At 45.2% G+C, this 13,195-nt stretch overlaps 1 protein-coding gene across 1 annotated transcript; it reads right to left on the bottom strand.

Annotated features, from left to right (window-relative positions):
* Positions 1-6,146: 6,146 nt before the first annotated feature.
* On the bottom strand, positions 6,147-10,513 carry LOC144095496 (uncharacterized). Its single transcript, XM_077629220.1, has 3 exons — positions 10,442-10,513; positions 9,317-9,536; positions 6,147-6,254 (listed from the first exon to the last, which is right to left on the bottom strand). The coding sequence occupies exons 1-3, from the start codon at positions 10,511-10,513 to the stop codon at positions 6,169-6,171; spliced, it is 378 nt and encodes a 125-aa protein (XP_077485346.1). The 3' UTR covers positions 6,147-6,168.
* Positions 10,514-13,195: the final 2,682 nt, after the last annotated feature.

The raw sequence follows: 13,195 nt of genomic DNA on the forward strand, positions 1-13,195 counted from the left end.
TAAATATTAGGAGGCAAAAGTCTTAAATCGTAGTTAGAATGGTGCATATATGGGTGGTCTTCAGCGTAGTCTAGCCGACTAGCGGTCGAACGAGTTGTGTCACAATCGCGGTGTGATGCCTTTTTTTAACTTTCTGAAGTAGAAATAGCGCAAATGTTAATCGTTTTCCGCGACGCTGTTTTAGAACCTCGCCTGCTGTGTTGCAAAGTTTGCTGCGACTTCGTTCGCGGACTTCAGAATTGGCCGCGCCGAGATCCACGGCTATCACTGCCGACCGGGGTGTACCTGCTACGAAAAATCTCACAGCTAAACATGTCTCGGGTGAGCAACAATATCAATGTGTGTTTATTCGTACGGCAAGATATCGTCGTGTTTTGTTACGACAGATGTCTGTGCTGCCGCACGAGCGGCCCTGACGAGTGCGCCAATCAGAACGCCGGAGTCATCCGCTCGGTCGCAACTGCAAACTTGATCGTACAGTACCTCATCCACAATGCGCCCTCGTGCGCATGGTCGCAAGAACGCGTGCGCATGCTGAAAAAAAGAACGAACGTACAGCGCCCTCTAGCTGGCTGCTCCCGAGCCAGCACACTACATGCGAGCGCGTCTCTCTCGGCCGGCGTGCACCGGCGTGGCTCCGTCTAGAATCACGTGACGTCCGCTCCGGCTCTCATTTGTCCTCTGTCGCTGCCCTCTCCGGGCGTCGGCGCGGCGTCGGCGTTTTTTTCTGTTCCGCCAGAACCCGACGATTTGGCAAAAACGTCCTCTCCGGCGTCAAAAAACGCTCCGCTGCTTTCGACGCCGAGGAATCGCCCGGAAAAACGCGCTCTATGCGGGCATGCGGGCCACGCTTTATAGAGCAGCCGGGTCCTTGCTACTCGCAATGGATGGTAGCCGCTAACGTGCGTCGGGGCGACTGTTGTTCCCGGTAGTGCAGACATTCCGAATTGGACGAATCCATCGTGCACATACCGCGAGGGAGTATTTTGCATTTGTGTCCTGAATTGTGTGCCGATAAGTCGGTGTTCAGAACATGCCGGAGACCACGGATGGCGCCTGAGGAGCCTGTGAGGATGTCGATGTGTCCTCTAGATGGCAAGAGTAGGGAGAGGATTCTTAATGCGTACCTAAAGACCAACAGCTCTGCCTGTGTCGGCTGCCAGGAAGGGGAGCAAGCGCAGGAGCATGTTGCAATCTGTGGTAATAATTCAGGAGAAGCGATAGCCGTGGTCACGTGATCTACACTCGGACTAGCGTCGGCATACGTTACGTGTCGCCATAGTGATGTGTCCGCACACTGGACTCACTCAGGTGCCCACCGAATCGCGAGCGTGTACGAGTCATACGCATGATGAAAAAGTCAGGTGAGCCATCACAAACGAAGACGGCGTGCCAGCGGCGAGTAGAGACGCACATTTTTATTTATTTAAGAATACTGTAGCCCTCAATTGAGGGCCTTTGCAGGAGAGGATTTTTTCAAGACCTAATTATTTCAGGCACTCACAATAAAGATTACAAAACAGGGTCAAAGCAGCAACACAGAGACAGCATTTATTAGCAAAAAACATGGATGAAAGCACTGATGGGGATACAAGAAATTCTTACTTCTCGCGTTGCCCATAGCACAATTGAAAAAAAAAAACATTCAAGCTCTTTAACATTTTTTACTCCTTCACTGCAGTCCAGGAGGCCATTCCACTAATTAACACAAGAGAGAAAAAAGTGTTTTGGAAGCCACTTAGGCGCGCGTGATAAGATAACACGACAGAAGCACAATCGCGCACTGACAAAAGTTGCGCTTTTACGGCCAACAACTCTTGCCACGCGGTGCACTGTCTTCATATGTAGAGTCGTCAAAAAAGGCAGTTTTGTGCGAGTTGGGCCCCGCATAGAGAAACGACTCTCGTGTGTGCGTGCGTGTGCGCGTGTGCGCGCGCGCGCGCGCGTGTGTGTGTGTGTGTGTGTGTGTGTGTGTGTGTGTGTGTGTGTGTGTGTGTGTGTGTGTGTGTGTGTGTGTGTGTGTGTGTGTGTGTGTGTGTGTGTGTGTGTGTGTGTGTGTGTGTGTGTGTGTGTGTGTGTGTGTGTGTGTGTGTGTGTGTGTGTGTGTGTGTGTGTGAAATGAACTGCACAAAAATCTATGTAGCCAATCTCATGCTATTCTGTAAGCAACGCAGTAATACTAAAAAACACTTTGGAGAAAACTGCCATTTTCACAGAGCCTTCAGCAAAGTTTTTTGTACCTGTCGTCACAAAACATTTGAGTCACTTCTGGGCTGTTTTCAGGGACACTCTCAAGGCATGTAATTAAAAAAATTAAGCGAATGATTTGCACATGCGATATCAAGTGAGGAGCGTTAGCTAAGTTATTTTCGCCCATGCTTTCGACAAATATGTATACAAACGTGTACATCAAGAAACGACGATTCGTTTTGGTACCACCCGCATCCCTCTGTGACCACTGGTTCGCCAAATAAGGAAAAAACTGGTCACATATAGAGTAATAGTTAATTGAATGCCCAAAATTTATTGCCTTTCATTTTCGTAGGACCTTTGCATTGAAGCTTAAGAAAAAGCTAATTCTCCGGAAATAGCACGAGGACAAAAGGCAAAAAAACGAATACAGCACCACGTTGTTTGCTTGTCTCCTCGTCTTATTCGTGCAGTCTTGCCTTCCCCCGAAATGAACCTACTGGCCTTAAAAACACGTTTCACCAAAGCACATAAATATTCACGTAAGAAGCGATAACAAGGCTGCGTAGTACTTTGTTGGGTGACAGCTCGGATGCTTTCGTACCTTCTAGAACTCGGGTTTTTCCCATGACGCCAGTACGCTGTCTATTTATTCTTTTTATTATTTATTTGACGCAACAACGTATAGCACTCGCTTGGTCTAAATGCCGTCGGCGTAATTGTAGTAGTAGTCTCTTTTCTTAGCTCTTTGGTTTTCTTTTAAAGATTTTAGATTTTCATTTGGAGTGCTTTTGATTTCGCTCATTGTTTTATTACGCTCACTTTTAAAGCTCTTAGGACTGTTCGTATCTCGCAAATATTGCAAACAGGATGCAACTAATTTGTATGCTTGGTTTCAAATGTAATAATAGCTTACACAGGAAGAAAAACAGACGACGATACTTGCCAAGGTGGCAGAGTTTTGCGACCCTTTAACACTCTGATGCGGTGTTCTCTAGAGAAATAATGCCTAAAAACATCTGCTGAGGACGGCGTTACGATCCAGAGTTACGCTCAGTTGACTCCTTCATAGGTAAGAGTTGGTTTCCTGCTACCTCGTTGACTAAAGGCCATGTTTGACCCGTACTGATCAGTGAATAATAATATTAATGATAATAATTGGTTTTGGGGGGAAAGGAAAATGGCGCAGTATCTGTCTCATATATCGTTGGACACCTCAACCGCGCCGTAAGGGAAGGGTAAAGGAGGGAGTGAAAGAAGAAAGGAAGAGAGAGGTGCCGTAATGGAGGGCTCCGGAATAATTTCGACCACCTGGGGATCTTTAACTTGCACTGACATCGCACAGCACACGGGCGCCTTAGCGTTTTTCCTCCATAAAAACGCAGCCTGAATAATAATAATAATGATAATAATTGGTTTTGGGGGGAAAGGAAAATGGCGCAGTATCTGTCTCATATATCGTTGGACACCTCAACCGCGCCGTAAGGGAAGGGTAAAGGAAGGAGTGAAAGAAGAAAGGAAGAGAGAGGTGCCGTAGTGGAGGGCTCCGGAATAATTTCGACCACCTGGGGATCTTTAACTTGCACTGACATCGCACAGCACACGGGCGCCTTAGCGTTTTTCCTCCATAAAAACGCAGCCGCCGCGGTCGGGTTCGAACCCGGGAACTCCGGATCAGTAGTCGAGCGCCCTAACCACTGAGCCACCGCGGCGGGGCATCAGTGAATCGCGAAATTGGTTTTCGTAGAAATTTTGTTTCGATAACAGAATTAAAGCATTTACTCTGTTGCTTACTGTACAAAATTCTGCTCTATTCTTTTCATTTTTCGATTCATCACACCATGTTTTTTCATAAACTTAATTACTATTCTTTAATCACCGTTAGCATGTCTGTAATCAGCGGTGTTGTGTTTTTTGGTGACAACTTTTTTTTGCAATCTTCTTTGCAGTCCTTGAGCATTAAGGTTCGTACAGTCGCGAGCGGTAAAAGATTAGCATTTCTGACGTGCCACCGTACCGCTGCAGATATCGACGCTCAGCACTGCGGTTACGAGCACGCCGCTAACAGCAGGGTCAGGTGCGTTCTCAAAGCACGGCGCGGCGTCAGCCGCGCGTTGCGATTTTCGCTGCTCCGGTGACGTCACTTTGCTAACCTTGTTTACTCGCGACTGTAAGCTGCGTGCACGCTATATTGGTTTATTCAGAACTTCAAAACTGCATCGGCGGCGTATAGTGCTCTGAGCAGCACCTGAGTGCCGCCGGGTACCTACCGGTGATAAAATGGGTACAAGCTTTGCCCTGGTCTTGTGCCCGGCTTATTCAGGGTTAATAAGCCTTTCCGGTTTTCCTAGGATGAAATGCTGGGGAAAAGGAACAGTTCTGTTGACGGTCCCGCCGTCAAGCAGCCCTAAATCCGCCTCGTGCGGTAAATGCCCACTTGTCGCCCTTTCTTTTGCGCATAAGTGTCTCCTCCAGGCTCACAAAGTGGTGGGATCGGAAGGCGCCGGCTCCTTTCCCAAGCCATGCAACCTGAGAAGTCGAGCACCTGGCCCAGGAATGGCTTCTAGCCATTTGAGGAAACCGGCGGGTACCCGGCGGCAGTGAGAGTCGAGCCCTCACTCCTGAAGCCGAGGGGGGTGCTCTATCACGAGGCCACGGCTGCGCCCAAAAGCAGATATCTTGTTGTCGACTCGATTCTTACCAAGACTTGTTGCAACATGCTTAGCAGACACGACTTGATGGTTGCTGTCCTAACCCTACAGACAAAATAGAACTGGGAGGTATATTGAAGTTACTAAATACGCGCCAAGGGTTGCCGACATAAGGAACCCTTACAAAAATCCATGTTGACTTTGTGTTGAAATTCCAGCAACCCATGTCAACACACACTGTTGAAATTGTGTTGAAAAAGTGGAGAGTTTTGGCCGATTCAGTGTTGACAGCATGTTGAGCCCATGTTGAAAATTGGCACATGAGTTTCTGTTGTGCATGTGTTGAATTCATTCAACACTAACTGCTGTTGATTTTCTGTTGAAGTGATGTTGAAAAGCTAAAAGTTGATTATCTGTTGAATTTCGACCAATAAACAACAAAAAATGTGTACGATCATAAGTTAGCCAGCAGCTAACTTGGCACGTGGCGGCCAGCCAAAGAATGAGGCGCGATGAGCAACGGCAGAGATATGATTTAATGGCAGTTAGGCACGAGCACCATGCCACTGCCAGTCTCGTCGTCTTTGTAACACTATCTGGGGCCATGAGCGATTGTTCCGGATCATTGAAGAGGACAAAATGGTGATGACCTTGAGGGGTGAAAGTAGTGCCACAATGAATAAGCTGGGCGAATGATTCCTGGTCCAGAAAACTTCCAGGCCGCAGTACAGTGCATACTGTACAGCAATCACTACCACCTCGTGCCTTTCTAGCTATCGGCAGGCAGGACTTACAGTCAGAGCTGGTGGCAGGCAGGTACACCTCCCCAATGCAATGCTTCATCTCCTACTATGCACCATAGAAATCAACTTGTCCTTCTAAATTTACTACCACCTGGCAGATAAGCACAAGCTTGCCTGACTCATCCCCATTTCCATGAGTTTTGTACAGCTTAAAGCTGTAGTATGTACGTCATGTTAATTTAGCTGCGTCATATTACAATTCACCTCCAGACAGGCTAGTGCACTTTCTAGGTGATGAAGCCAGTGTGTACCTTGGATTAAGTGGGCATGCATTAGTAATTTTTTCGTGCACAGCTGGTTTGAACTATTTTGGATGAAGCAACCATTTTACTGCATCACACTCATTCAACTCGCAAATCTTTCAAGAAGTGATATTTCAGATATCTGCTTAGCTTAGAGACGAGTAGTTCTGTCAGCTGTAGATTATGAGAATATTCTGCGTGCTGTTACTGACCAACAACAAATATAGTTGGATATTCATTTTTTAACAGAAGGCAGGAAATAATAGTTGAACTCATTTCAGTTTATTTTAGTTCCCGTGCAAGGAGTGCTGCCAGGCTGTTTTTTAAATACGCCACATTGACTCCAGGAAAATGGTCACACGTGTACCCTGCAAAGATATAAAACAAATCACAATTACAGTGTGCTACATATCAACTGAAACACAAAGTCAATATTATTTGTGTGCACTGCCCTTGATCACCTCATCATACTGGTATGGTATATAGGGTTTACCATCCCAGAAAAACAAAAGGCTATAAGGGGCGCCGCAGTGGAAGGCTCCAGATTTGAACCACATGGCGTTCTGTGCACTGAAATATGGCCGCCGAGTGCATAACCACTGAGCCACTGCACTGGGGCATGCATGAAATTACATGTGCCGTCAAGAATGAGTCAATATGCCTGTCACTGCTTGCATGATATCAACTGAAACTATTGCCACAACTAGCTGCCTCAACTCGGTGAACATTACCATACTATGCTTACTATCTCCTTGTACATGAAACGGAAGAGAGTACACTAAAGCATCGGGTTACACACAGAATGTGCACTTCAATACTGTCCGTCTCGAACAGTTTCAGCAATAATAATTGTTCAGGAAAAGTAAAAGAAAATTCGACATCCACAACCACTGAGAAACAGTAACTGCAAAAAAATAAACTACAATGTTGGGCAGGCTGGGTTATACTAAGATAAATGCTAAGTACACAAAATCAGCAAAAGCAATTAAACTGCACAAGCAGATAAAACTACCTTCCTAAAGAACCACTGCCACGCTACTTGTGCATTAATTACAGTTGTGTATAGAACATTCAATTTTATAGCTCTGATTTCCATGGCACTCCACAAAGAAAGCATGTCAGCACAGATGTTTTAATCTGCTTCAAACAAAACAGTCTGCTAAAGAGTCCTATTATTCATACAGTAGCCTGTTTTGGCCTATGGTAACCTTCATAGTGGTAAGGCAGATCTCGCATACCTCACCCAACTGAATGTGCCCATGCTTGCTTCAGCTATTTGCACCAGAAATGAGTCATGAGGACCGAGCTTACAGAACGCTAAATTTCATGAACGCACAGTTTATCTTGTGCCTCCTTAGCAAGTAATAAAGTGCAGTAACCGACGAGTAATTCGGAGTTCGATGAGGCACTGTCAGTTACCCCATAGAAGCGCATACGTATTCACGACGGATATTTTGGACTTTCAAAGTCCGAAAGTTTGATTTCTCAGTCTAATTTCAGTCGCCTGCGGGCCAAAATCGGCCATCTTATTGGCTTTTTGCTGGCGCAAAAGGCGCCATCTTGGATTGAGGTGGATTTACTCTGCAGTTGGATTGGCTTGAAATACTTTTGGTACCTCATTTTTGCCAGTAGAGGTCCCTGCGATCTCTGACACTTCGAGGTGGCAGTCGGATAGTCATCGCCGTCAACTTGCTTTTGTTGCAAAATTCTCGGGGGCAGTTATCGCTTGTCTCATACGTTAAAAATTAAAAACTGGTTGTTGGGGGAAGGAAGTGGCGCAATATCTGTCTCACACCTCGGTGGACACCTGAACCGTGCATTAAGAGAAGGGATAAAGAAGGGACTAAGAGAACAATGAGGTGCCATAGTGGAGGGCTCCGGAGTAATTTCGACTACCTGGGGATCTTTAAACGTGCACAGACATCGCACAGCACAGGGGCGCCTGTGCATTTCGCCTCCATTGAAATGCGGCCGCTGCGGTCGGGTACGAACCCGGGGAATCCGGATTAGTAGCCGAGCTCCCTAACCACTGAGCCACCACAGCGGGTCTCATACAGTCATTCGTCGTTTCGTCACTTGGATTTCTCCGACCGTGTCGACAGAGTGACGCTCCGTCTTCATGAGGTTACAACCATTCGCCATTTTGTGATTGCTTTGAACGAAAAGTGCCTTGTCTTTGAGTGTGTTTGACAAGCGGTGTAGTGCACACTTGGGTTGTGGATAACATGGCCCCGCCAGGTCCGTCAAGGAAGCGCGGGAAGTATTAAGCTAAACGCCGTGACCTTGCTGTCTAGCGTAGACAGTGAAAGCACAACTTTGGCACATATCTTCGGCAGCAAGAGAAATTTTCCGCTTAACTTCTCTTTCGCTGCGAAACACTGCCACCGAGTCGCACTCATGACGCCAAAACAAAGCAGGGAAATGGTGCAAACTGGGGTGCAGTACATGAAAGAGTTCCCGACACTAGGCTCAACAACACTGGCTGAAGAAAACGTGGCCAATGGCGGGGGAAGAATAAACAGACTATGAATGTGGATTCCGCTACACGTTTCGTTGGCCCCTCGTCGACTTGACAAGCGTTGACGACAATGAGAATGGCAGACTACACGTGGAAGGCCGCCATCGCGCACTGCTGTGAAGCTGACCCCCCCAAAAGAAAAAATTAGCAGGTAGCTCGCACCCTCACTTATTAAAGGCGTTTTTTCAAATTTCGGTGCAGGTTATACGCGAGCAAATGCGGCACGTGCCAGCACTTTCTCATGGTGCAGCGTCTGTTTTTAAGGTATGCATTGGGTGACTGATAAAATATGTCAGCCTATTTGCCCACACACTTCTGCCAGCCACGCAAACATCCCCACTCATGTGGTCCCTCCACCTTCGCACATGACTGCACATGCCAGGTTTGGTGTTTTCTGCATACCATGTGGGCTAAGATATCTGCCAGCACACATTTCTGGTAGAAATAATATAATAAACAACCATGAGAAATGTTAGCACAAGGCAGTTTGCGGTCTGTGGACCTTGTAGTCTTCACCTATGGAAAAGTTTATGTAGACATAGAAAAGGGGGGTGCCAAGTGCCATAATATGGCACAAAATCAGTGCTGTCGCCATGGGTGCAACCAATACACACACACTTGCAAGTGCTGTCGTGCTGTGGAATGCTATGTTAATCTGGCGCTAGAAAAATTAGCCTTCTAGGCTGAAGCCATGACAGTATAGCCCATAAAAGAAGTGCACCAAATTTCTGAGCAGCGAGGCAGTGGAGTGTTGGAAGGGACTGCTCTAAAGTCTTGCAAGCAGCCGGGTCTCTCTCATAACTTAAAACTCAAACTTAACTACATGACCTATACTTTTCCTTCTTCAATGCTTTGCTATAGTTTGGCCCTTAATTTTTAAGCAAGCAAGCAGAGAAGAGATGGAACACTCACCTATCACAGCAGACAGCCGAACAGGGTCTAGGGTCTCCTTCACAGGAAGGCCCTTTTGCACGTTATTTTTCATCCCATAGAGGGACTTTCCCCTCAACTCCTCCTCCGTGAACACATTCCGAAGGAGCGCCCTGGCGAATTTCCCAGGGCTGCTTTGACACTGCCGCTCCAACATTTGAAGAATGGTGCGGTCAACCAGTACACCATTCCCAATGTCAACCTGCAAACAGCACAGCAATCAAAGATAAAGGCAAGCAAGCGAATTCACCTGTTTCAATGGAAATGCTAGATTGCCCGTTATCCTCTGTGCAGTTGGGATGTCAGCAGTTGTTTAATGCGAGGAAATTACTTAACTGTACTGCAACTGCAAAAATTTTTCGAAAGAGATCCTGCATTAATGGGTTCAATGCGAATTGTAGTGCTGTAATAACCTAGCGACTAGATGAAGTGCCTGCTAGGAAAGCATGGGCTCTTTCACGTTACCTGAGCATATTGCACTGTATGACCATCTACTTCAGGTGTCCTCAAATTGGATCTATGGTACACCGAGGTATGATGGAGGGCTTTTTGGGGTTTCCTGAGCATCTATTTACATGCATGCCTCTACAATAACCTTTTCAATTGCCAATTTTTTTTAGGACTGATCACACTGCAACTGATTAGTGCACAGCCAGTCATAACTTAATTTGGTCATTTCTTCGATACGTGTTTCATAACCTGTTCGTGCTCAGCACTTCGCGGCAAAGATTTGAGGAATTTATGGTTGTAGACGGCTCAGTTGGTATACTAAGGCACCAATGCGTGTCTGATTTAGCATTTCGTCTCCATGCCTTGAGGAAGCAACAAGGATGATTGCACGTGGCTGGCTAAGCGAAAAACATGCATGTGCTGCCGATCACCCGCAGTGCCCTCTTTCTGGCGATTCTCCCTTTCACTGTCCGGTGGGGCGACGGTCTGCAGACACGCAGATATACATTTTAGGACATGCCTCTAATGTGCTCATGCATGAATTCAAGAAGCCGTGATAACTTCTCTATCGAATGCCAGAGAAAATTTCAAACGCAGAAGAGTACCTCACTTGTATATTCAAGAGTACGTGCAACGATCATATTTTAGCTCACAAACCTTTGCACATGGCACAACAGGCTGATCTGGCTCCTTTTTGGACTCCAGCATCCTCTTCAGCCGTTTCACCATTTTGGCTGGCACTGCAATGGACAGGGAAAGAAAATTGTTAGCATTCTATTAAAACAGGAAGAATGTGAGCACACCACTCAAAGCCCAGGCAGCAACCAGCAAGTAAGTAGTCTATTTTCCAGTTGTAAACAAAACACACCTATAAACATCTGCCATTATAAAAAAGTATGGAATCAGTTAAAAGGGCCCTGAAATGAATTCTACGAGCTTATTCTAGTGCAACATATCTGCAGAGGTGGTCTTTGTAAGCATTCAATTCATATTTGAAAGCTGTGCATGAACCCTATAATTTGAAATAATTTTTAAATCTCTGCTTGCAGTACCTCGCAATCGATTAAGGAGACACACCTCATCGTGCGTCCCCCACCCCAATGACATCAGTGGGCAGAGGCGGTGAGGCGTGTCTCCGTAACCGGTTGCAAGCTACTGCGAGCAGATTTTTTAAAAATTATTTCCAAATGATAGGGTTCATGCAGAGCTTCCAAATATGACTCGAATGCCCACAAAGACCACTTCTACAAATCTGGTCCACTAGAATGAGCCCACCAAAATGATATCAGGGGCCCTTTAAAACAAAAACACCGGTTTCTGGGCATGTTAAGGGTAGCCAATGCCTGTTTCGCAGAGCAGGCTTCGTACATTTTCCTTTCCAAAATACACAAATATTCAAGAGGCATTCCTATCGCTGGCCTATATTTTAAATTTACATGAATAAAAATACTGCCACAAGGTTTCGTTTCCTCCTTCAAAAAGCGCAAGGGGCCTAGCAACTAAGCTGTAGCAGCCGCATAGATTCTAGGAAAGATTATTATCATTAGTAGTGAATATTGCTCGGCAATGTGTGGAACCAAAGGTTCATAGCTACTTAGAATAAAGCTGGAATTCAACCTAGTTCATGTACAAAATGATGAGCCATCTCAGTGGAGTGTACTGTATCAAGGCTCTCTCAAAGATTCTCCAGAAACTGGGTGTTAGGTTGAACACTATCTGTCATCTATACAACTGGCTGACAAACACATTTTTTAAAAATGAAGAAACATCTCCATGTGCAAAGCCTATCCACAAGCTATCAACTGAAGAACTTTTTGCAAACATTTTCACACAGTTCATATGATGGGCCTTGCTTGAGTCCATGAGATGCCCTAGAGTATATTGCGCATAAATAAAATCTCAAATTGCAGGATATGTCCGAGATGTCGCTCTGCTTAAAAACAAACACAGACGTCTTACATTAAAAATGAATATTGCATTGTTAACCAGCCTGATTAAAACACTCATATCTGAAATGAACACCAAGAAAGAGATTGTTATGACTTGTGCTTACCAGCAAGGAGAAGGAAAAGGAAAGACATGGAAGGTTAATCAGAACAAACCATTTTGCTGTGCTGCACTGTGAGAAAGGAGTGTCGGGGCAATGGTGAAGCAGAAAAAAAAGCAAGAGGAAAATGAAATCAGTAAACAATGTCAGCACAGACATAAGTTTGAAAACTCAGGCAGGCAAATATTTTCGTTAAGCAATAGATATGGCAATACTAACAATGCCCAACGGTGCGTGCTTATAAAGAGACCATCTTGATCTGAAAGGGTTGACAGTTAAAGGCAAAGAATAAACAGTGCTGTAGAAGAGGAAACATTACACCCGCTGAGCACGAACACAGTACAAATGTATGCTTCGGGCATAGAACAGTTGTATCTGTGAAGTGGTGATCAAGAACCAGCCGACTGCACACAGTTATGCTAAGTATTCAGACATGTATGACGTAATGCCTCCAAGCACAAAATGCACGCACTTAATGATTTATTGCAAGAACAGGTTTCATGCCAAAACTAAAATTTCAAGTGCAAGGAATGTGAAGCCATCCCAGAATTCTCACCAGCTATTTTCTCGGCTGCTTCCAGCTGCCTCTTCAAACTCTGATTTTCATTTCTCAGGCAAGAAATCTCCTCCTGCTGCTCCTTAAGCTGCTGTGCAGCTGATCTACAGCATGGGTGTTCCTGAAGAAGTGGCATGACAAATATTGAAATGTAAAATATTTTAAAAATTGAAGCATATCCTTGAGCAGTTTCAACCACTTCTGGCTGTAGTATACATACCAGATGTCTTCAGTATTAAAAAAAAGGTTTGGTTTTTGTAATTATTGCAGTAGTTTACTGCATGACCACTTAAAACTGAATAGCACACACTTCAGCTGTTCTAATGTCCACATGATATGCGCTACTAGCAAGGGCTACACATTTCTAACATAATGAAACATCCAGCACTGAAAAGTATGAGTATTTCAGATTGCATTTCATTACTGAGGTAGAAGAACTGAATCCACAAGAAAAAAACAACCACTATCAAGGACACAGGCGAATATGAACAATCTGCTTACGTGTGCACTTGTCACAAATAAACAAGCACCATGTGCAAAAAAACTACCTTTATAGTTTAGAAGCCACTTTACTGCTGTTGCATATTCTCATCAAGTACCACATGCATTAAATTAAAAACACTAACTTCAACCAAGACACCAATGGATTAACATAATACACCATCCGTTAGTTCATAATATGAACAGCCACAAGTAATTAGCGCTTCAGGTTTGCCCCTGATTTAGTTTGAGAAGAAAAGAGGAGCACACACTGTGCAATTTGTAGGCAAAGGCATGCTTTGGCAGTGGGAAACCTAAAGTTCAGCCA

This window comes from Amblyomma americanum, chromosome 6, assembly GCF_052857255.1.
Source record: "Amblyomma americanum isolate KBUSLIRL-KWMA chromosome 6, ASM5285725v1, whole genome shotgun sequence".
Classification (NCBI taxonomy): domain Eukaryota; kingdom Metazoa; phylum Arthropoda; class Arachnida; order Ixodida; family Ixodidae; genus Amblyomma; species Amblyomma americanum.